General features: G+C 45.5%; 2 protein-coding genes across 2 annotated transcripts; both read right to left on the reverse strand.

Moving 5' to 3' along the window:
* Positions 1 to 4326: 4326 nt before the first annotated feature.
* Positions 4327 to 7367, reverse strand: LOC135506187 (enhancer of rudimentary homolog). Its single transcript, XM_064925674.1, has 4 exons — positions 7187 to 7367; positions 6586 to 6673; positions 6068 to 6188; positions 4327 to 5320 (listed from the first exon to the last, which is right to left on the reverse strand). The coding sequence occupies exons 1-4, from the start codon at positions 7187 to 7189 to the stop codon at positions 5218 to 5220; spliced, it is 315 nt and encodes a 104-aa protein (XP_064781746.1). The 5' UTR covers positions 7190 to 7367; the 3' UTR covers positions 4327 to 5217.
* Positions 7368 to 7927: 560 nt separating this feature from the next.
* LOC135506188 (papilin-like) lies at positions 7928 to 24138 on the reverse strand. The gene is made up of 13 exons (XM_064925675.1): positions 24009 to 24138; positions 23856 to 23918; positions 18282 to 18391; positions 17888 to 17948; positions 17696 to 17798; positions 17450 to 17580; positions 16719 to 17027; positions 13033 to 13209; positions 12574 to 12724; positions 12356 to 12430; positions 10236 to 10383; positions 8734 to 8812; positions 7928 to 8393 (listed from the first exon to the last, which is right to left on the reverse strand). Exons 2-13 carry the CDS (start codon positions 23910 to 23912, stop codon positions 8100 to 8102), a joined length of 1695 nt encoding a protein of 564 aa, XP_064781747.1. The 5' UTR covers positions 23913 to 23918; positions 24009 to 24138; the 3' UTR covers positions 7928 to 8099.
* Positions 24139 to 24952: the final 814 nt, after the last annotated feature.

Genomic DNA, 24952 nt, shown 5'->3' on the forward strand with positions numbered 1-24952 from the left:
GCAGCAATGTTCCAACATCTAGTGGAAAGTCTCCCCAGAAGAGTCGAGGCTGTTATAGCAGCAATGTTCCAACATCTAGTGGAAAGCCTTCCCAGAAGAGTGGACACTGTTATAGCAGCAAAGTGGGGACCAACTCCATATTAATGCCCATGATTTTGGAATGAGATGTTCGACAAGCACATGTCCAAATACTTTTGGCCATGTAGTGTATGTTGTATCTACATAGGCCTTATTATATGGGCTAGCCAACTAATTTTCAGCATTTCTTCAGTTAGTAGCAAAGTAGGCTACAGCCTCATGATAAGCCAATGCCAACCTAATAGTTTCTTAAGAGGAATTTATACAAAAGCCTACCTGTAGGTACTCTCTCCCGGGTGTCATCCTCAGCGTTGTCTACGGACGCTTCTCCCTCAGGGCAATTGTCATCACCTATGTGGAGATTGAGAATCACAACATTATTGCAAGTTACCTTGCTGAAGTCCTATAGCCTAATGTAACATTACTTACCAGCACGTGAGCTGTTTATGTTGGTGTGCATTGAAACAACAGGTCTTTGTCCTAGGATTTCATTCTTTCCGATAGAAAAATATCCCAATCATGCTTTTACCTCCAGGACCACTTCGAAGAAGCTCTGTTTTTTCACTCAGGTAGCGCTGTTTCAAGGCCTTCCACTTGGATCTTTAAGATGTGCCAGGCTTTGTTATAGCCCTTACTCTGCATGTCTTATTTACAGTAATTGTTCAAATAATCAGGCGTTTCTTGGAGCGTTTTCCATACTTTTGAATCAAACCCAAAAACTATTTTGTCTCTTCCTCCGTACACTTGAATCTTTGTGTGCTCGGCAGGGTTTGAATGGCGCTGGAAGGTATAGCAGCCGTTTTACAGGCTCCTGACCAATTGTGCTATTTTGTGTGTTAACTTCTTTAGTACATAATGTTTCCGCCATCTTTTCTTATGACAGAAAAGAGCTTCTGGACATCAGAACAGCGATAACTAACATCGATTTGAATGAGGATTTCTACTTCAATGAGTCGGAGGTCGAAGGACATACTGCTCATTCCGGACCAGGCCCAAATCCCTGAGACTCGGAAAAAGGAAGAGGCCGGAGTGCGGGATACCTGACTACTTTGCCGGAAAAGGGGCTGCATATCGGGCAGCCTTCTGAGAATCCGGAGGCGAGCAGGTAAACTCCCACTGACATCCGTTCTTCTTGCTAATGTGCAATCATTGGAAAATAAAATTGATGACCTACAATTAAGATTATCCTGCCAACGGGACATTAAAAAACTGTAACATCTTATGTTTCACCGAGACGTGGCTGAACGAAGACACAGACAATATAGAGCTAGCGGGATTTTCCATGCACTGGCAAAACAGAGACTCTACCTCTGGTAAGACGAGGGGTGGAGGGGTGTGGCTATTTGTCAATAACAGCTGGTGGGCAATGTCTTATATTAAAGAAGTCTCGAGGTAATGCTCGCCTGAGGTAGAGTACCTTATGATAAGCTGTAGACCACAATATCTACCAAGAGAGTTCTCATCTGTATTATTCGTAGCCGTCTATTTACCACCACAGAACGAAGCTGGCACTAAGACCGCTCTCAACCAACTCTATAAGAACATAAGCAAAGAAGAAAATGCTCACCCAAAAGCTGTGCTCCTAATGGCCGGGGACTTTAATGCAGGCAAACTTAAATCAATTTTATAACATGTGCAACCGGGGGGGGGGGGGGGGATCCTAGACCACCTTTACTCCACACACAGAGATGCATACAAAGCTCTCCCTCGCCCCCATTTGGCAAATCTGACCATATTTCTATCCTTCTGATTCCTGCATACAAGCAAAAACTAAAGCAGGAAGTACCAGTGACTCGTTCAGTACGGAAGTGGTCAGATGATGTGGATGCAACACTACAGGACTGTCTTACTAGCACTGACTGGAATATGTTCCGGGATTCATCCAATGGCATACACCACCTCAGTCATCGGCTTCATCAATAAGTGCATCGATGACGTCGTCCCCACAGTGACTGTACGTACATATCCCAACCAGAAACCATGGATTACAGGCAACATCCGCATCAAGGTAAACGGCTAGAGCTGCCACTTTCAAGGAGCGGGAGACTAATCATGACGCTTATAAGAAATACCGCTATGCCCTCAGACAAACCATCAAACATGCAAAGCGTCAATACAGGAATAAGATTGAATCCTACTACTCCTGCTGACGCTCGTCAGATGTGGCAGGGCTTGAAATTTATTACGGACTACAAAGGGAAACACAGACGTGAGCTGCCCAGTGACGCAAGCCTACGAGATGAGCTGAATGCCTTTTATGCTCGCTTCTAGGCAAGCCACACTGAAGCATGCACAAGAGCACCAGCTGCTTTGGATGACTGTGTGATAACACTCTCGGTTGCTGATGTGAACAAAACCTTTAAAAACAGGTCAACATTCACAATGCCGCTGGGCCAGACAGATTACCAGGATGTGTACTCAAAGCATGAGCGGAGTGTCTTCACTAACATTTTCAACCTCTCCCTGACCGAGTCTGTAATACCTACAGGTTTCAAGCAGACCACCATAATCCCCGATCCCAAGGAAGCAAAGGTAACCTGCCTAAATTATTACCACCCTGTGGTACTCACATCGGTAGACATAACGTGCTTTGAAAGGCTGGTCATGGCTCACATCAACAGCATCCTCCCGGACACCCTAGACCCACTCCAATTCACATACCGCCCCAACAGATCCACAGATGACGCAATCTCAATCACACTCCACACTGCCCTTTCTCACCTGGACAAAAGGAACACCTATGTGAGAATTCTGTTCATTGACTACATACAGCTTAGCGTTCAACGCCATAGTGCCCACAAAGCTTATCACTAAGCTAAGGACTCTGGGACTAAACACCTCCCTCTGCAACTGGATCCTGGACTTCCTGACGGGCCTCCCCCAGGTGGTAAGAGTAGGCAACAACACGTCTTCCACGCTGATCCTAAACACTGGGGCCCCTCAGCGATGTGTACTTAGTCCCCTCCTGTATTCCCTGTTCACCCACAACTGCGTGGCCAAACATGACTCTAACACCATCATTAAGTTTGCTTACAACACAACAGTGGTAGGCCTGATCACCGACAACGATGAGACGGCCTATAGGGAGGTCAGAGTACTGGCAGTGTAGTGCCAGGACAACAAACCCTATATCAATGTCAGCAAAACAAAGGAGCTTACTGTGGACTACAGGAAACAGAGGGCCGAACACACCCCCATCTTCATAGGCCGCGTTTTTGTTGTTGTTCCACTGTCTCTACCCACACACACGCATATTTACGCTACACACATACACGGCTGCCTAGCTACTTTTACCCCTACTTACATGTACACCTGCACATTGACTTGGTACCGGTACTCCTTGTAGATAGCCTTGGTATTGTTTACTATTTTTTAATTTTTTATAAGCACATCTTTCTCACTTTTTAACTCAGCATTGTTAGCTCATAAGTAAGCATTTCACAGTAAAGTCTACACCTATTGTATTTGGTGCATGTGACAAATACATTTAACGTGTTGCTCTGTCCTGCAAGCATACGCTATATTAGAATGAATTAAATGTGGACTGGTGATTTCTAGTTACGTGATATTACATGTCCCGCGTAACTTCAAAACGAGTCAGCGTTAATCACTTATTTGAAAATCACTGTTTCTATCATTTGTTCGCAATAAAGTTTTACCAAAATATAAATCCACCACTGTTGAAAGGATAAAAACTTTCATTTTTAGAAAATGTCTCTATATATTCCTTTTCACGTCACACGTGCGACATTGCTTTTGTTTAATAAGCCTGGGTCAATGGAAACCTGCTTACTTTTAGTGGCAGGCTTCTGTTAGGCTGCAGCTGGGTGCATATCGAGCAGCCCGCCACATTTTAAAGCTACAGTACACAGGTTTCAAAACGTAAGACAAGAGCCTCAGCATCACTTGGTGCAAAATATGAAGATATATGCAGCGAATGACAAGGAATCATAACTACCACACGTGCACAGTAATATTAAATTATTTGGAAGAATCTTTTCAGATTCAGGTCTTCCCAGAGAATGTCATGTTTCATCCTCTGGTAATTTACCAAATGTTTCTATCTAAACAATTCAATCCATTTGTGAATCTTCATTACACCAAAGATGAGCTATATATTAATAATATTTACATAAAGATTTGCCTCTTCCGCTCTGCCTGTTCACATCTTCTCTGTATAAAAGCATAGATGCAGTCTGTACCATAAGTAGTATATTGATATGCTTTCAGTAAAAAAGACACTCCAAATCAAATCTGAAAACAATAGTTCATTTCCTGTATTCAGAAAAATTAACAAAATTAACATGAAATCAGATGCCAGGCAAATACATTTACAAAAACAGACAGGTTTAAAATGAGAATGACAGTAAGAGGTGCAAATATGGAAATTAATCTACTGACACTAATATCACACTAAATCAAAAATCAACATTTTAATTTCATTTTTTTTAATGAACAAATCACACCCTTAGTGGCATGTTACAATTCAATTCTCCCTTAAAATGTATAAAAACAAAGCAAATAGTCACTTATATCCATCTTCCTTGAACAGAACAGAAATTGCTGAAAGAAAAACAGTACTTAAATAGTTGTCCTGTTTTTAGCTCGTTTTTCTTCTGTTCAATAGATCCATCTTCACCAAGCAACTAGCCCCTCCCACAAATAGACCCAAACAAATCACAGGCTTGTCTCCCAAGCCCCACCCCATAGATCACTGTCCCGTCACCCCACCCCCAGATCAGTCCCTGTTCGAATACCTTCAATATAGTTGCTTTCTCTCTTCCTTGGAGTACTCACTGATCTGGTTGGATTGGCGAAAGCAATAGGTTGATAACCTTGTTCGCATCTATCCAATCACTTGTAGATCTGTGATTCTCAAGGAAGGGAGGCTGCACTTTGTTTTGTGTGTACTCGAAAACAGGGCCACTGTCCCCCTCCCTTCATACAGCCCAGTAATAACCCAGAGCAATAAAACCAAGGCCCACCCCTACACCCATCTGATGAAGTTGCCCCCATGCACTGTTCCAGAATCAGGGTTTTTACCTCCTAGTGGTTTGGGTTCTGACCGTGGTAGAGCAAACTGACCCTAGATCTGTGCAATGGGGGCAACCTCTTGGCTACCCCCCTTCCTGCCTGCCTTTACTTCCCAGCTTGTTGGGCCTGACGCCGCAGGAGCACGTAAATCTTCTCCTTGATCCAGTCTTTGTTGTATGGCTGGTACGTCTGAGTGTCCGCACGGTACCTGAATGAAGAGCAGGAGGTTAGTATTCATTAGCCACCAAACAGAATAACAACAGACAACCGGGAGGAAATACATCAACATTTCCAACAAGAACCCCTCTTTTTTCCAATTTTTTTTTTTACATTTAACTAGGCAAGTCAGTTAAGAATTTGTTCTTATTTACAATGACGGCCTACTGCCTTGTTCAGGGGTAGAACCACAGATTTTTACTCTGGGATTCGATCCAGCAACCTTTGGGTTACTGGCCCAATGCTCTAACCACTAGGCTACCTGCTACTCCCAAAATAAGACCCAGGAGAGACATGTCATGAACATAAGATTGTTCTCCCATGACATTAAGCCTTGTGCTCAATTGGTAGATAGGCTATTTGACCCCGGGAAATAAATTCTACCAGACCTAATTACCCGGGGGAAAAACAGAAGGCAATTCTTAGTCGCGATCCAAAATGGAACCCTAGTCCCCTAAAACCTTGGCAGAGCTGTGAAATGACAGGATAGACCAGGGTGGTATTCACTAAGAATGGAAGCAAACAAGACAAAACGATGTGGGACTACCTGAATTGGTCCAATAAGAAAACATTGTTTGTTTGTTTGTCGTCGTCGTCGTCCCCCCATTGCAAAACATTTTGCTACGGTGTCAACTAACAAATACAACCATACCTAATAATAATAGCACCTCTGGAATGCAAGGAGGATTTATTGCTAAACCATTGGGCTCTAACGGTGAGGTTGCACAGTACTACTTACACTAGACAGCTGAGGTCTGCCAAGTCATCAATGAAGTCAAACAGCTGGCTGATGTCATAGGTGATGGAGGGACTGTTGGGATTCATCCTCTTCAGGTGCTCTTCGTACATTTTACACACACCTGGATCAGGAGGGACACAGGTTGAGGCAGTGATACATAGAACGAGGCTACACGTGAAAATACTTCTGGGTTCAGGACAAAACAAACCGCGCTGACCAACAGTCAACAGCAGAATGTCACCATGTAGAATCGTCTGGATATTAACAGTAAGCCGATGGCCAATGTTCTGGTCAGAGGCAATAGGACGGCCAACCGCTTCTTTTAACCATTCGTTGGCACAGTGTGTTCTTTATGTGGGGCCTACACCAGGGGTCGTGTTCAGTAGAGCACACCGTAGCAAAACGTTTTGAAACTAAACATGAACATCTGTCTTCTTATTGGGGGGGGGTATCCCTACCGGGAACAACCACTTCAGAGACCCAAACAGCACCACTCAGTGTCTGTCGCTGATTCTCACCTTCCATGCATTCGTTGACTGACTCGTAGTCTGCATATGTTCGCCCCTCTGGTCTCTTAGTTGGCTGGACAAGCAGAATGGTGTGTGACTGTAAAGAAGAGAAAAACACTGTCGGTTTTTTACATATGTAAGTGTGTATTTTGCCTATACTGTAACAACCAAAACACACCGACCATGACGTTGTCTTCCACAATTGCATCAAGTAAATGTTGTTACACACTTTACCACTGCTCAAATGGTATTTTATTATACAGACAAAGTTACAATTAATCCAATAAGAATAGAGCAGATGGAATTTGGTCTGACGAACCTCATAACAGTTCCTAACGGATCAGCTTTGCTTACTGTCTCGATAACGCATAGAGTTACTATTCTTGTATGATACGCATCAACATCCGCGAAGCTTGCTAACATTAGTGTAAATGACCGCATTTGGCAAATGTGTATCTAGCTAGTAAAGTTGCGAGCTCCTGCCAGAGCCCTGTAGCTCGGGCTAGCCAGCTAGCCACAGTTTTAGCTAACTAGCTCAGCAAGAGTCGAATGATTGGATAATGTAGTTCAGATTATTTTTGCTCTTCGTACAGTGCAAAATCACACTTACCATGTTTGTGTTGGTGTCCGATTATACTTTTAAAGATCGACTTACAGATTCAGCGTTTAAATGGCTGTTATATTGCTCTGCTAGCCCCGTGAAATGTAGCTGTTTGGAAAGAAATTGCGAGAAAGGAAGTAGTGATGGTTCGTTCGGGAACGGCTCCTTTGAACGGATATTTTTTTGCTGAACGTCGGGAACCGAATCGCAGTGGTGAAAGAGCCGGACGTTTGACTCCCTGGCTTGCGTACTGCTACGATTATGTTTGGAGCACACAAGTCATTTCTCTAAAGAGAGAAATTCCTCACTGCAGAAACAATAAATAGTGGTGAGAGCGCGTCAATCTGGTCCACGCAGATTTATTCAGTGAGTAAGAAAAAAAAAATATAAAATACTTTGCTCGGGTACAAATGTATTTGAACGCACAATCTGACAACATTTTGCTTTACATGGTTCTAGGTCGATTTTTAAGCATTTTGAACGAAGAGCCGTTTTGGAGCCAAACAGGCCAGCTCTTTTACGTGAAAGGAGCCAAGTTGGCTGCTCACCGAAAAGACTCCGAATGGCCATCACTAAAAAGTGGAGAAAATGTCTATCTATTTCAAAGTAAAAGCACCTATTCAAAATAAAAGTCTCCATTTACTACGTGATATTTATAACGCCCGTGATAAACTGGGGCCACTCTTCAAGTGTAAAAAGTAAATACAAATATATTATGACACAAGAAGAAGGATAACATGATTCAACAGATTTGTTCAGTTCAGTTTATTGATATTAACAATGACAGAAAGCACAGGGAAATGTTGCAGGTCAGATTTTGGAAGACATTTGTTCACATATGAAGTAATATATGGAAAACTTCATATCTTTCCTTTCGTCTGTACGCTGTTCGTATGACTGAAACACATTCATCCTGTGTCTCTTAAGACCGGGCACGGTATGCCCTCGCCCTCGCGCCCACCCTTACTCTCATGCCTGACCGTGCGGGTGGGGATGCCTGTCGTGGTGTCACGACGGCGCCGCCACACTCCCTCTGGCAAACGTCCCTGGACACAAAGTTGTTGGCGTTGCCATGGCAACCGCCATACCAGAACTGGGTGCAGCTGCCAGTGGCTGAGTTGTAGTAGAAGCGGGATGTCCAGTTGGCACAGGATCCATCGTCACGTGACAGGGAGCACATATGGCCGGACTGAGCATAAGCTGGGGCAGAGTGGTCCTGCAGAGAGAGAGAGAGAAAGTCAGACACACGCACACACAGAGAGACATATATACAGAAAAACAGGCAGACAGACGGTATGACATATATATATTTAACCTTTATTTAATTAGGCAAGTCAGTTTAAGTACAAATTCTTATTTACAATGACGGCCTACACCAGCCAAACCCATGACGACGCTGTGCCCATTGTGCACCGCCCTATGGGACTCCTAATCACGGACGGTTGTGATACAGCCAGGATTTGAACCAGGGTGTCTGTAGTGATGCCTCTCGCACTGAGATACAGTTTCTTAGAACTCTGTGCCACTCTGGTATAATGGGTGGTAGCAGCTATTACCTCACGTGGTTGGTAATCAGCACATCCTGCCCTTCCATGACCCTGAGCAGTAGTCACCCCATCCAGACAGCAGCCGTACCTGACAACCAGACACACACACACAGGTAAGATATAGAAAACAAACCATAGCAGGTAGCTGGTATAGACAGGCACACACAAAGACAGGTGAGACAGAAACACGGACGGCATCCATATAGGCCAGGGCTGCCCAACCCTCTTCCTGTTGGTTTTCAGTCCAACCCACTTCCTGTTGGTTTTCAGTCCAACCCTCTTCCTGTTGGGTTTCAGCCCAACCCTCTTCCTGTTGGGTTTCAGCCCAACCCTCTTCCTGTTGGTTTTCAGCCCAACCCTCTTCCTGTTGGTTTTCAGTCCAACCCTCTTCCTGTTGGTTTTCAGCCCAACCCACTTCCTGTTGGTTTTCAGTCCAACCCTCTTCCTGTTGGTTTTCAGCCCAACCCTCTTCCTGTTGGTTTTCAGTCCAACCCTCTTCCTGTTGGTTTTCAGCCCAACCCTCTTCCTGTTGGGTTTCAGCCCAACCCTCTTCCTGTTGGTTTTCAGCCCAACCCTCTTCCTGTTGGTTTTCAGCCCAACCCTCTTCCTGTTGGTTTTCAGTCCAACCCTCTTCCTGTTGGTTTTCAGCCCAACCCTCTTCCTGTTGGGTTTCAGCCCAACCCTCTTCCTGTTGGGTTTCAGTCCAACCCTCTTCCTGTTGGTTTTCAGCCCAACCCTCTTCCTGTTGGGTTTCAGCCCAACCCTCTTCCTGTTGGTTTTCAGCCCAACCCTCTTCCTGTTGGTTTTCAGCCCAACCCTCTTCCTGTTGGTTTTCAGTCCAACCCTCTTCCTGTTGGTTTTCAGCCCAACCCTCTTCCTGCTGGTTTTCAGCCCAACCCTCTTCCTGTTGGGTTTCAGCCCAACCCTCTTCCTGTTGGTTTTCAGTCCAACCCTCTTCCTGTTGGTTTTCAGCCCAACCCTCTTCCTGTTGGGTTTCAGCCCAACCCTCTTCCTGTTGGTTTTTAGCCCAACCCTCTTCCTGTTGGTTTTCAGCCCAACCCTCTTCCTGTTGGTTTTCAGTCCAACCCTCTTCCTGTTGGTTTTCAGTCCAAGGGGGTTGGACTGAAAACCAACAGGACAGTAGATCTCCAGGATGAGGGTTGGACTGAAAACCGACAGGATGGTAGTTCTCCAGGATGAGGGTTGGACTGAAAACCGACAGGATGGTAGATCTCCAGGATGAGGGTTGGACTGAAAACCGACAGGATGGTAGATCTCCAGGATGAGGGTTGGACTGAAAACCCACAGGACAGTAGGTCTCCAGGAAGAGGGTTGGGCAGCCTTAATATAGGCCATCGAGTTGTAAGTCACTAGTTGGACTGCAAGTAAAATACCTTTTTGTCACAATCAACCTCTTTGTACCATGTGTGTTCAACACAACGCTATCTCTATCTGAACGTTTTGTAATGTTCTGTAACTTTGTGCCGTACTGAGCAGACCCAAAGTCTTACCGGGTGCGTTCACAGTCATCTGTGGGACAGCCCTCTCCTCTATGCCCACCAGCGGATGTGTGGCCGTCCGGGCAGCAGCCATAGTGTGACTGGGCACAGTGGGGACCAACCACGGCGGTGGAGTAAGGGTCATACACTGTGTTAGTGGCTAAAGAGAGCAAACACATGTAAGGTCACATGTTTACATAATGTATAAAAATAGCCTCTCCTTAATGAGAGTGGCTTACCAAGGCAAACTTCCAAAAGGACTCTTTCAAGATGAAAGGAGTTGGAGCGCTCCACAAAGAATGGCAGAGATTTGGGGGGATTTCACTCTGAGGAAGACGTTAACTTGACGTTGAAACGTCAGTCGTCTGTTCGTATCCTGTACAATGGATTAAAATGAGCTCTGCCTTTTCTTTGTGGAGGGCTACAACTCCTTTTCACATCAAATTAGCCCTTTTGGAAGTTTTTGTGATTGTTGTTGATCAACCCTCCTTTCCTTTGTTTGGTGAGGCACGAAGGCCCACCTGAACTCTATATTATACTTGAAGTACATATACAAAAAGTAAACACCCACCCGGATAACAATGAGCATGTTGAGAATATTTAGAACTGGGTGTGTTTATTTTTTGCTATTGTATATTTAGTCGTGGTAGGTATGTTTAGCTAGACAGTATATTTAGTAGTAGTAGGTATGTTTAGCTTGACAGTATATTTAGTCGTGGTAGGTATGTTTAGCTAGACAGTATATTTAGTAGTGGTAGGTATGTTTAGCTAGACAGTATATTTAGTAGTAGTAGGTATGTTTAGCTAGACAGTATATTTAGTAGTAGTAGGTATGTTTAGCTTGACAGTATATTTAGTCGTGGTAGGTGTGTTTAGCTATATAGTACATTTAGTAATGGTATGTATGTTTAATAGTAGTGGTAGGTATGTTTAGCTAGACAGTATATTTAGTAGTGGTAGGTATGTTTAGCTAGACAGTATATTTATTTTTTATATATCCCATTTAGCAGACGCTTTTGTCCAAAGCGACTTACAAGTCGGCTGGGGCCACTACTTTTACATATGGGTGGTCCCAGCGGGAATCGAACCCATGACGCTTGGCGTTGCAAGCGCCATGCTCTACCGACTGAGCCACACATATTTAGTAGTGGTAGGTATGTTTAGCTAGACAGTATATTTAGTAGTGGTAGGTATGTTTAGCTAGACAGTATATTTAGTAGTGGTAGGTATGTTTAGCTAGACAGTATATTTAGTAGTGGTAGGTATGTTTAGCTAGACAGTGTATTTTTTAGATGTAGGCCTACCAGTTTGGCAAGTGGAACCTGTATTGTATATATGTAGCTATGACTTTATGATGGATTACAACATTGTCTAGACCGCTGAAATTCAACTCTGGAACTCAAAGCTAATTCCTGGACTGATTCAGACCTGGGACACCAGGTGGGTACAATTAGTTATCAGGTAGAAGAGAAACCCAGCAGGATCCGGACCTCGTAGGGTCAGAGTTGGATACCTTTGGTCTCGACAGGGAGGACTGGGACATACAGTATGTACCATGAGAGAAGTGTGTTTTAGCACCACTACCACCACCACAGGAGGTTGGTGTCACCTTAATGTGGGAGGACGGGCTCGTGTTAATGGCTGGAGTGGAATAGGTGGAATGGTATCAAATACATGAAACCTCTGGTTTCCCAGGTGTGTCATTCCAGACCTTATTATGAGCCGACCCTCCCCTCAGCAGCTTCAACTGACCACCACCAATCAACTTACACCACTGTGCACACGCCCATCGTTACTATGACAACTAGCATAGCTATGTCAGCAAATGACTGCTGTCTGAACATGCACAAATCCCATTTGGACACTTGCAACTTGCTGATTGGACAGTCTGTAGAAAAAAACGGATTTGAAAAACAGAACTGTTTGGATCATTAAGGCTTGCAGGGAGAACAAGTCTTCAGAGAAGTGTGTTTTAACCTGAGGATGGATAGTCTCATAGTCAACTCTGATTTGTTAAAGTGAGAAATGAGTGAGAAATAAACGGTAAGCTATATCTGTCTCTACTTGAATTATCCCAAGACAGTCTACTCACAAGGATGATTATAATTTCACGCACAAACAGATACACACACCTGAAGGGTCATAAGGCACAAATCCTCTCAGAGTTCTATCATGTCCTCTTGGGTCATGGACACTTGGTACACCTACTGTATACAGAGAGAGACAAGGATGAACAGAAACACACACACACACACACACACACACACACACACACACACACACACACACACACACACACACACACACACACACACACACACACACACACACACACAGGGATTGGACTCACTCTGGTTTTCATGGCAGGCCTGGGTGTTACAGTGCTCCACAGTGGGGGGTCTGGGGTGGGGGGAACATCTGTCCTCCCCATGTGGGTTCTGTTCTATGTCCATGCACACCACCCTTCTCTCACGCACCCCCCCACCACACTTCTTAGAGCACTATAGGGACAAGGAGAGGGACAGAGAAGGAGGGAGAGAGAGAGAGAGAGAGGGAGAGGACAATGAGATAGAGTAGGATAGAAGGATAGAGAGGGACAGAGAAGGAGAGAGAGAGAGGGAGAGGACAGTGAGAGAGAGAGGGATAGAGTGACAAAAAAACAAAAAAAAGTATGGAAAGATGAGAGGATACATAAGAGTGTACTGTAGTCTGTCAAAAGTACCTCACGCTCTCATTGTTTATGTATGTTGTTTAAAGTGCTTTGTAATGTATGATTTTGACCCAATAAGAAAGAAAATCTCTCTCTCACCAGTCCGAAGTCATTGACATGCCAGCTGATGTGGGTATGGCAGGCTAGTTTGCGGCAGGCCTGGACTGTGGGTGGGCGTGCCAGACCGCTGCAGGCCTGCTCCCCAAGGCGCTCTCCTCCCGCCCCCACACAGAACACCTCCCTGGTCTGCTGGCCATCACCACAGCTCACTGAGCACTGGACATTGGACATATCAATTAGAGAATTTAACAGCAAAACAAAATCTGCAATCTGAAAATCATTCTGTGGCAACAGTGTAGTTGGTTAGTACAGTACTTTACAACTTGCTGGAGAAGTACAGTATATTGAACATGATTTTGCGTACCGACAGATACATCTTGTTGACAGAGAGGTTTGGGAAACACTCTCCTAATCTACCCTCTGTTATACTGTTAACGTTGACTCTATACTGGCCATACTGGTACCCGGTACCCAGTACCCAGTACTCACCACACTGTAGCTACCCAGTACTAACCACACTGTAGCTACCCAGTACTCACTACACTGTAGCTACCCAGGACTCGCTACACTGTAGCTACCCAGTACCCAGTATTCACCACACTGTAGCTACCCAGTACCCAGTACTCACCACACTGTAGCTACCCAGTACCCAGTACTCACCACACTGTAGCTACCCAGTACCCAGTACCCACCACACTGTAGCTACCCAGTACTCACCACACTGTAGCTACCCAGTACTCACTACACTGTAGCTACCCAGTACCCAGTATTCACCACACTGTAGCTACCCGGTACTCACCACACTGTAGCTACCCAGTACTCACTACACTGTAGCTACCCAGTACCCAGTACTCACCACACTGTAGCTACCCAGTACCCAGTACTCACCACACTGTAGCTATCCAGTACCCAGTACTCACCACACTGTAGCTACCCAGTACCCAGTACTCACCACACTGTAGCTACCCAGTACTCACCACACTGTAGCTACCCAGTACTCACCACACTGTAGCTACCCAGTACCTGGTACCCACCACACTGTAGCTACCCAGTACTCACTACACTGTAGCTACCCAGTACCTGGTACCCACCACACTGTAGCTACCCAGTACTCACTACACTGTAGCTACCCAGTACTCACTACACTGTAGCTACCCAGTACCTGGTACCCACCACACTGTAGCTACCCAGTACTCACTACACTGTAGCTACCCAGTACTCACCACACTGTAGCTACCCAGTACCTGGTACCTACCACACTGTAGCTACCCAGTACTCACTACACTGTAGCTACCCAGTACTCACTACACTGTAGCTACCCAGTACCCAGTACTCACCACACTGTAGCTACCCAGTACTCACCACACTGTAGCTACCCAGTACCCAGTACTCACCACACTGTAGCTACCCAATACCCAGTACTCACCACACTGTAGCTACCCAGTACTCACTACACTGTAGCTACCCAGTACCTGGTACCCACCACACTGTAGCTACCCAGTACCCAGTACTCACCACACTGTAGCTACCCAGTACCCAGTACTCACCACACTGTAGCTACCCAGTACTCACCACACTGTAGCTACCCAGTACCCAGTACTCACCACACTGTAGCTACCCAGTACCCAGTACTCACCACACTGTAGCTACCCAGTACTCACTACACTGTAGCTACCCAGTACCTGGTACCCACCACACTGTAGCTACCCAGTACCCAGTACTCACCACACTGTAGCTACCCAGTACTCACCACACTGTAGCTACCCAGTACTCACTACATTGTAGCTACCCAGTACCTGGTACCCACCACACTGTAGCTACCCAGTACTCACTACACTGTAGCTACCCAGTACCTGGTACCCACCACACTGTAGCTACCCAGTACCCAGTACTCACCACACTGTAGCTATCCAGTACCCAGTACTCACCACACTGTAGCTACCCAGTACCCAGTACTCACCACACTGTAGCTATCCAGTACCCAGTACTCACCACACTGTAGCTACCCAGTACCTGGTACCCAGTACTCACCACACTGTAGCTACCCAGTACCCAGTACCCAGTACTCACCACACTGTAGCTACCCAGTACCCAGTACTCACCACACTGTAGCTACCCAGTTCCTGGTACCCAGTACCCACCACACAGTAGCTACCCAGTTCCCGGTACCCAGTACCCACCACACTGTAGCAACCCAGTACCCAGTACCCACCACACTGTAGCTATCCAGTACCTGGTACCCAAAACCCACCACACTGTAGCTACCCAGTACCCAGCATCCAGTACACAGTACCCGGTACCCACCACACTGTAGCTACCCAGTACCCAAAACACAGTAGCTACCCAGTACCCACCACACAGTAGCTACCCAGTACCCACCACACTATAGCTACCCAGTACCCAGTACCAACCACACTGTAGCTATCCAGTACCCAGTACCCACCACACTGTAGCTATCCAGTACTCAGTACCCACCACACTGTAGCTATCCAGTACCCACCACACTGTAGCTGCCCAGTACCCAGTACCCACCACACTGTAGCTGCCCAGTACCCAGTACTCACCACACTGTAGCTACCCAGTACCCAGTACCCACCACACAGTAGCTACCCAGTACCCACCACACTGTAGCTGCCCAGTACCCAGTACCCACCACACTGTAGCTATCCAGTACCCACCACACTGTAGCTGCCCAGTACCCAGTACCCACCACACTGTAGCTACCCAGTACCCACCACACAGTAGCTACCCAGTACCCACCACACTGTAGCTACCCAGTACCCACCACACTGTAGCTGCCCAGTACCCAGTACCCACCACACAGTAGCTACCCAGTACCCACCACACTGTAGCTACCCAGTACCCAGTACCAACCACACTGTAGCTACCCAGTACCCACCACACAGTAGCTACCCAGTATCCAGTACCCAGTACCCACCACACAGTAGCTACCCAGTTCCTGTTACCCAGTACACACCACACTGTAGCTATCCAGTACCCAGTACCCACCACACTGTAGCTACCAGGTTCCTGGTACCCAGTACCCACCACACTGTAGCTACCCAGTTCCCGGTACCCAGTACCCACCACACAGTAGCTACCCAGTACCCACCACACAGTAGCTACCCAGTACCGAGTACCCACCACACAGTAGCTACCCAGTACCCACCACACTGTAGCTACCCAGTACCCAGTACCCACCACACTGTAGCTACCCAGTACCCACCACACTGTAGCTACCCAGTACCCACCACACAGTAGCTACCCAGTACCCAGTACCAACCACACTGTAGCTACCCAGTACCCACCACACTGTAGCTACCCAGTACCCAGTACCCACCACACTGTAGCTACCCAGTACCCACCACACTGTAGCTACCCAGTACCCAGTACCCACCACACTGTAGCTACCCAGTACCCAGTACCTACCACACAGTAACTACCCAGTATCCAGTACTCACCACACTGTAGCTACCCAGTACCCACCACACTGTAGCTACCCAGTACCCAGTACCCACCACACTGTAGCTACCCAGTACCCAGTACCTACCACACAGTAGCTACCCAGTACCTACCACACAGTAGCTACCCAGTACCCACCACACAGTAGCTACCCAGTACCCACCACACAGTAGCTACCCAGTACCCACCACACTGTAGCTACCCAGTACCCACCACACTGTAGCTACCCAGTACCCACCACACTGTAGCTACCCAGTACCCACCACACTGTAGCTGGACACACTGTACTCGGCACACTGCTGCTGGTTGCAGGCCTGCTGGCTGGCCGGCCTGGGTAGTCCCTGGGAGTCGCAGTAAGAGTCATCCACCACGTGGGGTGCCGTCGAGTCCTGGACCATGCACTGTACACTGCGGTGCTGTGTGCCTCCGTTGCAGGGGGCTGAGCACTCGGACCAGGCGCTGTATGTGTAGGCGTACGTGAGGGACTCGCGGTGGCGCAAGTTGGCGGCAGGAGCGGGAAGGGCCGGCACCACGTCACGGTCCATGCCGAGGATCTCTTCGTTGATCACCGCCTAGGTATCAGATAACACAGATTAAGACAATATGAGTGTGTGTATGTGTGTCTGTGAGTCTGTGTGTGTGCGTATGTGTGTGTGTGTGCATGCGTATGTGTGTCTGTGAGTGTGTGTGTGTGCGTATGTATGTCTGTGAGTGTGTATGTTTGTCTGTGTGTGTGTGTGCTTGTCTGTGTGTGTGTCTGTGTGCGTGTGTGTGTGTGCATGCGTATGTGTGTCTGTGAGTGTGTGTGTGTGCGTATGTGTGTCTGTGAGTGTGTGTGCTTGTCTGTGTGTGTGTCTGTGTGCGTATGTGTGCGTGTGCATGCGTATGTGTGTCTGTGAGTGTGTGTGTTTGTCTGTGTGTGTGTCTGTGTGCGTGGCATGTTGAACTATTAAATGTGGAATGAAAAGAAGGATATAAAAGTAGGTACTAATACCCTGCAGATGCCTGCGATACAGATGTCACTGCGCCCCACATAGCAGGGTGTCCCGTCCACCACGGCAGGCCTGTGTCTGTAGAAGAAGTTCTCTCCACGGGGGACGCAGTTCAGCTCACATGGGTTCGACGCTTCACAGGTAAACAGCAAACATTAGCCATTCTTCATGTATGTATAATGAGGATATGGGTAATAATCCACAGTGAAATGTTACACTTTATAATTTGCATGTCATTCCTATCCTACCTCCATGGTAAGGCAGCCAGGTGTATCGTTTACTCTGGAAGTCCATCCTATTAAACTGGGCACACTGCTCCTCACGGATATCCCTGGAACCCACTGGACATGCCTGCATGGAGCAATTACAGACAATCTCATTCTGTTTTCATTGGGGGGGGGGGTGGTTGTGTGTGTGTGTGTGTGTGTGTGTGTGTGTACCTGCGTATTACAGGTGCGGTAAGATTTTGAAGATCCCACGCAGTTGTTTCCTCCGTCTGTCCTGCAAATCAAAGAGGAAAATCAGAAAGACATACAATCCTCATACACACAGTCTCTCAACTCTATCTTTCTCTGTCTCTTTCTTTTCTCTCTCTCTCTCCCTCTCTCCCCCTCTCTCACACTCTCACAACTCTCTCTTTCTCTGTCTCTCTCTTTTCTCTCTCTCTGTCTCTCTCTTTTTTCTCTCTCTCTGCCTCTCTTTTCTCTCTCTCTCTCTCCCTCTCTCTCTCACACTCTCTCTTTCTTTCTGTCTCTCTTTTCTCTCTCTCTCTCCATCTCTCTCTCTCACATACACACAAACACTCTCTCACATTCATTTATTTGTATTTTTTACCTTGCAGTAATACATTGCCTGGTCCTCATGGCTACTCCAGTACCACAGGGGCGGCTGCATGGCCCATAGGTTCCGTATTCCCCCCAGTAGTCATTGCTGGGCGCCGTTAGCTGGAACATAACAGCAGTGAGCACACCAAATGCCATAACCCAACAGTAAACACAGTACTCGGTAAGTATACACCAGAATAGCAAGTGGAAAACATCCTATCGCCACAAACAATTACATATCATTACACAAACCTTTTACACACCACTATGGTAACGATATAAAATCCCCACATTCCAGCTGTTTTTGTAAACAAAATATGACTGTGTGCCTTTAATGTGTAATAACATGAGTTGTATTGTATTATTGGTGTTTTAAATACATGTTGTATGTTACGTAGTAGTATTAGATCAGCATATGTATTTCCGGTTTGTTTTTGTTGTCTTCCCTTGAGGACCTCACTGAAAATCTGCTTTGTATATAACATTGATATATAGTGAGCATCAACAGTGTTGGGAAAGCGACACATGTATTGTTGTTTCGGCTCTGTACCCCAGGACTTTGGATTTTAAATGTTACAATGATCATGAGGTTAAAGTATGGATAGTCAGCTTTAATTTGAGGGTATTTTCATCCATATCGGGTGAACTGTTTAGAAATTACATCACTTTTTGAACACCCCCCCCCATTTTAGGGGACCAAAAGTATTGGAAAAAATCACTTATATGTGTATTTAAGTATACTGAACAAAGATATAAACCAACATGCAATAATTTCATCGATTTTACTGAGTTACAGTTCATATGAGGAAATCAGTCAATTGAAATAAATTCATTCGGCCCTAATCTATGGATTTCACATGACTGGGCAGGGGCGCAGCCATGGGTTGTCCTGGCCCAGCCAATCAGAGTCTTTCCCCACAAAAGGGCTTTATAACAGACAGAAATACTCCTCAGTTTCATCAGCTGTCTGGGTGGCTGGTCTCAGACGATCCCGTAAGTGAATAGGCTGGATGTGGAGATCCTGGGTTGGCGTGGTTACACGTGGTTTGCGGTTGTGAGGCCAGCTGGACGTACTGCCAAATTCTCCAAACGACGTTGCAGGTTGGACATTCTTGCAGTCACTATGCTAATTGCACGATCTCTGAAAACTTGAGACATATGTGGCATTGTGTTGTGTGACAAAACTGCATATGTGAGAGTGGCCTTTTATTGTCCCCAGCACAAGGTGCGCCTGTGTAATGATCATGCTGTTAAATCGGCTTCTTGATATGCCACATCTGTCAGGTGGATGGATTATCTTGGCAAAGGGGAAATGCTCACTAACAGGGATGAAAACAAATTTGTAAATTTGTGCACAACATTTCTGGAAAACATGGAACATTTCTGGAAAATATGGAACATTTCTGGGATCTTTTATTTCAGCACATGAAACCAACACTTTATATTTTGTATTTACATTTTTGTTCAGTATAGTTAAATGTTAAGTGTTTGTTCCCATATTCCTAGCACGCAATGATTACATCAAGCTTATGGTTTAGCTTGTGACTACAAACTTGTTGAATGGATTTGCTGTTTGTTTTGGTTGTGTTCTGGATCATTTTGTGCCCAATAGAAATGAATGGTGAATAATGTATTGTGTCATTTTGGGGTCACTTTTATTGTAAATAAGAACAGAATATGTTTCTAAACACTTCTACGTTATTGTGGATGCGACCAAGATTACATATTAGCCTTAAACGAATTGAGAATAATGATGAGTGAGAAAGTTACAGAAGCACAAATATCATACCCCCAAGACATGCTAACCTCTCACCATCAAATCAAATGAAGTCACGCAATGTGCTTTACAAGAAAAAACATATTTAAAAAAAACAATGAAAATAAAGCGGAAATAATTTACGACACAAAAAACACGAGATAAAAAACAAAAGAAGGACAAACTGAACTAAAAAGCACCCTGAGGAAAAGCTAATCTAAAAATGTGTTTTAATATGTTCGCAGTTTCAGCCCCCCTCAGGTTCTCTGATAGGCTATTCCAGAGGCTGGGGGCATAGTAACTAAAGACTGTCTCTCCATGCCTCTTGGTCCCCCTCAGGTTCTCTGTCAGGCTATTCCAGAGGCTGGGGGAAGGCTATTCCAGAGGCTGGGGGAAGGTTATTCCAGAGGCTGGGGTCATAATAACTAAAGGCTGTCTCTCCATGCCTCTTGGTCCCCCTCAGGTTCTCTGATAGGCTATTCCAGAGGCTGGGGGCATAGTAACTAAAGGCTGCCTCTCCATGCCTCTTGGTCCCCCTCAGGTTCTCTGATAGGCTATTCCAGAGGCTGGGGTCATAATAACTAAAGGCTGTCTCTCCATGCCTCTTGGTCCCCCTCAGGTTCTCTGATAGGTTATTCCAGAGGCTGGGGTCATAATAACTAAAGACTGTCTCTCCATGCATCTTGGTCCCCCTCAGGTTCTCTGTCAGGTTATTCCAGAGGCTGAGGTCATAGTAACTAAAGACTGTCTCTCCATGCCTCTTGGTCCTCCTCAGGTTCTCTGTCAGGCTATTCCAGAGGCTGGGGGCATAGTAACTAAAGGCTGTCTCTCCATGCCTCTTGGTCCCCCTCAGGTTCTCTGTCAGGCTATTCCAGAGGCTGGGGGCATAGTAACTAAAGACTGTCTCTCCATGCCTCTTGGTCCCCCTCAGGTTCTCTGATAGGTTATTCCAGAGGCTGGGGGCATAATAACTAAAGACTGTCTCTCCATGCCTCTTGGTCCTCCTCAGGTTCTCTGTCAGGTTATTCCAGAGGCTGAGGTCATAGTAACTAAAGACTGTCTCTCCATGCCTCTTGGTCCTCCTCAGGTTCTCTGGCAGGCTATTCCAGAGGCTGAGGGCATAATAACTAAAGGCTGTCTCTCCATGCCTCTTGGTCCTCCTCAGGTTCTCTGGCAGGCTATTCCAGAGGCTGGGGTCATAATAACTAAAGGCTGCCTCTCCATGCCTCTTGGTCCTCCTCAGGTTCTCTGTCAGGCTATTCCAGAGGCTGGGGGCATAGTAACTAAAGGCTGTCTCTCCATGCCTCTTGGTCCCCCTCAGGTTCTCTGGCAGGTTATTCCAGAGGCTGGGGGCATAGTAACTAAAGACTGCCTCTCCATGCCTCTTGGTCCCCCTCAGGTTCTCTGGCAGGTTATTCCAGAGGCTGGGGTCATAATAACTAAAGACCGCCTCTCCATGCCTCTTGGTCCCCCTCAGGTTCTCTGTCTGGTTATTCCAGAGGCTGGGGGCATAGTAACTAAAGGCTGCCTCTCCATGCCTCTTGGTCCCCCTCAGGTTCTCTGTCTGGTTATTCCAGAGGCTGGGGGCATAGTAACTAAAGGCTGTCTCTCCATGCCTCTTGGTCCCCCTCAGGTTCTCTGTCTGGTTATTCCAGAGGCTGGGGGCATAGTAACTAAAGGCTGCCTCTCCATGCCTCTTGGTCCCCCTCAGGTTCTCTGGCAGGCTATTCCAGAGGCTGGGGGCATAGTAACTAAAGGCTGTCTCTCCATGCCTCTTGGTCCCCCTCAGGTTCTCTGATAGGCTATTCCAGAGGCTGGGGGCATAATAACTAAAGGCTGTCTCTCCATGCCTCTTGGTCCCCCTCAGGTTCTCTGATAGGCTATTCCAGAGGCTGGGGTCATAGTAACTAAAGGCTGCCTCTCCATGCCTCTTGGTCACAACCCATGGTGCAGCATTCTGTATGTTTTACTGTTGACAAATTACTTTCTTGGGTAGACCAGACAGAAAAGCATTATAATAGTCAAGCCTGCTTGTAATAAAAGCATGGATGAGTCTCTCTGTATCAGCCTGAGAGAGAAACAGCAGCACCTTGGCAATGTTTCTCAGGTGGTAAAAAACTATTTTGGTCACATTTCTAATGTGTGATTTGAAATGTAGTACAGAATTTAAAATAACAGCTTGGTTTTTTAGTTGGTATTTTATCTTCATTGCCTGTGAATTAAACATTTGTGGTCAGATTTTCTCTCTGTGCTTTGGCTCCAACAATAAGTACCTTGTCTTGATTTAGCTACAGGAAGTTGTGAGCCATCCAAGTATTTAAATCACTAATACAGTCTAATCATTTATTTGCGGAGCTAAAAATCCTCTGGTAACACAGAAATGTAAAGTTGTGTATTATCTGCTTAGCAGGGAAAATCAATGCTGTGCTTTCTGATAACGCTGCCAAGGGGTAACATATATAAACTGAACAGTATCGAGTCCAAAATGTGACAAAAATACAACTCTCGACCGGTTAAATAGGTCCTAAACCAATTTCGAAGTGGACCGGAGAGACCAAGCCACCTCTCCAGTCTGTCCAGAAGCACAACATGGTCACCAGTGTTGAATGGAGCACTTACATCTAAGAGTACAAGGACAGACAGGTGTTTGGCATCTGTGTTGACTCTAAGATCATATAAGGCTGTTTCTATGCTGTGGTGGGCACGGAAACCTGATTGGATTTTATTTTAAATACGGTTGGCACTTAAAAAATACTTCAGCTCATTGAACACTAATTTCTCCAGAATTTTGCTTAAGAATGGAAGGTTGGAGATTGGCTGAAACTTGCTAAGAGCTGAAGAATCTAGATTACTTTTCTTCAGAAGGGGTTTCACCATAGCAGTTTTAAGTGCAGTGGGGAAAATGCCTGTAACAATAGCTTGCATTTTTCAGATATGCAATTCAAAACAGATTTGAAGAAGGTGGTGGGGTTAGGATGGAGAAGGCAGGTAGAAGACTTAAGTTGTGATGTCACTTTCCTGAGCATGTCTGTGTCAACCAGGGAAAATAAATCCATAGTGCCTTTGCGTGCTAGGTTAGAGGACATATCATCAAACTTCTCATCAGATCTTGACTGATACTCAGCCTAATGTTGCTTATTTTATCTCTGAAATATGCCACAAACTCATCACATTTAGATGTGGAGGAAAGTTCACATGGGTTTGCAGGGGATAGGATTGATCAGGCCATCAATGGTCGAGAAGAGCACTCTCTAATTAAGCTGAATGTTAGTGATCCAAGTTAGAAAATGAGCCCGTCTGGCATTTCTAATTGCCTTGTTATATATGCCAATTTGCTCTCTCAGAATAGCATAATCAACCTGTAACTTTGACTTTCTCCACTTTTGCTCTGCCTTTCTGCAACTTCTCTTTAATTGATTAGTTTGATCACTCGTCCAAGAGCCTCACCGTTTGGATGTGGCCCTTTTCAACTTTACTGGAGCCATGGCATCAAAGGTTGCCCATATTTAGCTATTAAAGTCATCAACTAAATCATCACAAGAGGAAAGCAGAATAGGTGGTGGAGTATTGGTCAGACACTCAATAAAATCTATAGCAACTTCAGAGGTAAGATAGCGTTTCTTAATAATGTGTTCAGTGTTACCCTGTGCTATGGGCAACAGGGAAGTAGAAAAAAATCAAAAATCAAATACAATAACAAGGGATGTTAGTATTTTTGAGGTGGGGGGTTTGGTATTGGTAAGTCTGTAACTTTCTCACTCATCATTATTCACCTGTATGTTTTTTTTAAACCCAAGCAACACATCAAATGAAATAAGTAGCACTCACAGAAAGTGATGGTACAGCCAGTAACTGCAGAGGAACCAGGATCAGTAGGATGTTCATGTTTAGCTGCAGAGGATAGGAAAAATACAAAGGTGCCTAAACATTTGCAAAAATGTCCAAAATACTATAGAATATATGATTATCATTCTATCATACCTTTTCAAGATCTCTGTAGTTCAAATCCACTCCTCTTGCTCAGAGTCCCAGAAGGATGTGCACTCGCCCAGGAAACAGGAAGCCGACTGACACTCAGTTCTCAGCCCTCTTAACTTCCCAGCTCTCAGAGCTGTTAGCTATATATAGTACAGGTGTCCAGTTACAAGTAACTCCTTGCATGAAATTAACATTTTTTTAAATTCAATTCACTTTGTTCCTTTCCACTTGGATTTCCCCCATCACTATTTGCTGTTGTTCCTTTCCACTTGGATTTCCCCCATCACTATTTGTTGTTGTTCTTTTCCACTTGGATTTCCCCATCACTATTTGTTGTTGTTCTTTTCCACTTGGATTTCCCCCATCACTATTTGTTGTTGTTCCTTTCCACTTGGATTTCCCCCATCACTATTTGTTGTTGTTCTTTTCCACTTGGATTTCCCCATCACTATTTGTTGTTGTTCTTTTCCACTTGGATTTCCCCCATCACTATTTGTTGTTGTTCTTTTCCACTTGGATTTCCCCCATCACTATTTGTTGTTGTTCTTTTCCACTTGGATTTCCCCCATCACTATTTGTTGTTGTTCCTTTCCACTTGGATTTCCCCCATCACTAATTGTTGTTGTTCCTTTCCACTTGGATTTCCCCATCACTATTTGTTGTTGTTCCTTTCCACTTGGATTTTCCCCATCACTATTTGTTGTTGTTCCTTTCTACTTGGATTTCCCCCATCACTATTTGTTGTTGTTCCTTTCCACTTGGATTTCCCCCATCACTATTTGTTGTTGTTCCTTTCCACTTGGATTTCCCCCATCACTATTTGTTGTTGTTCCTTTCCACTTGGATTTCCCCCATCACTATTTGTTGTTGTTCCTTTCCACTTGGATTTCCCCCATCACTAGTTGTTGTTGTTCCTTTCCACTTGGATTTCCCCCATCACTATTTGT

The sequence above is a fragment of the Oncorhynchus masou genome, chromosome 19, assembly GCF_036934945.1.
Source record: "Oncorhynchus masou masou isolate Uvic2021 chromosome 19, UVic_Omas_1.1, whole genome shotgun sequence".
Taxonomy (NCBI): Eukaryota; Metazoa; Chordata; class Actinopteri; order Salmoniformes; family Salmonidae; genus Oncorhynchus; species Oncorhynchus masou.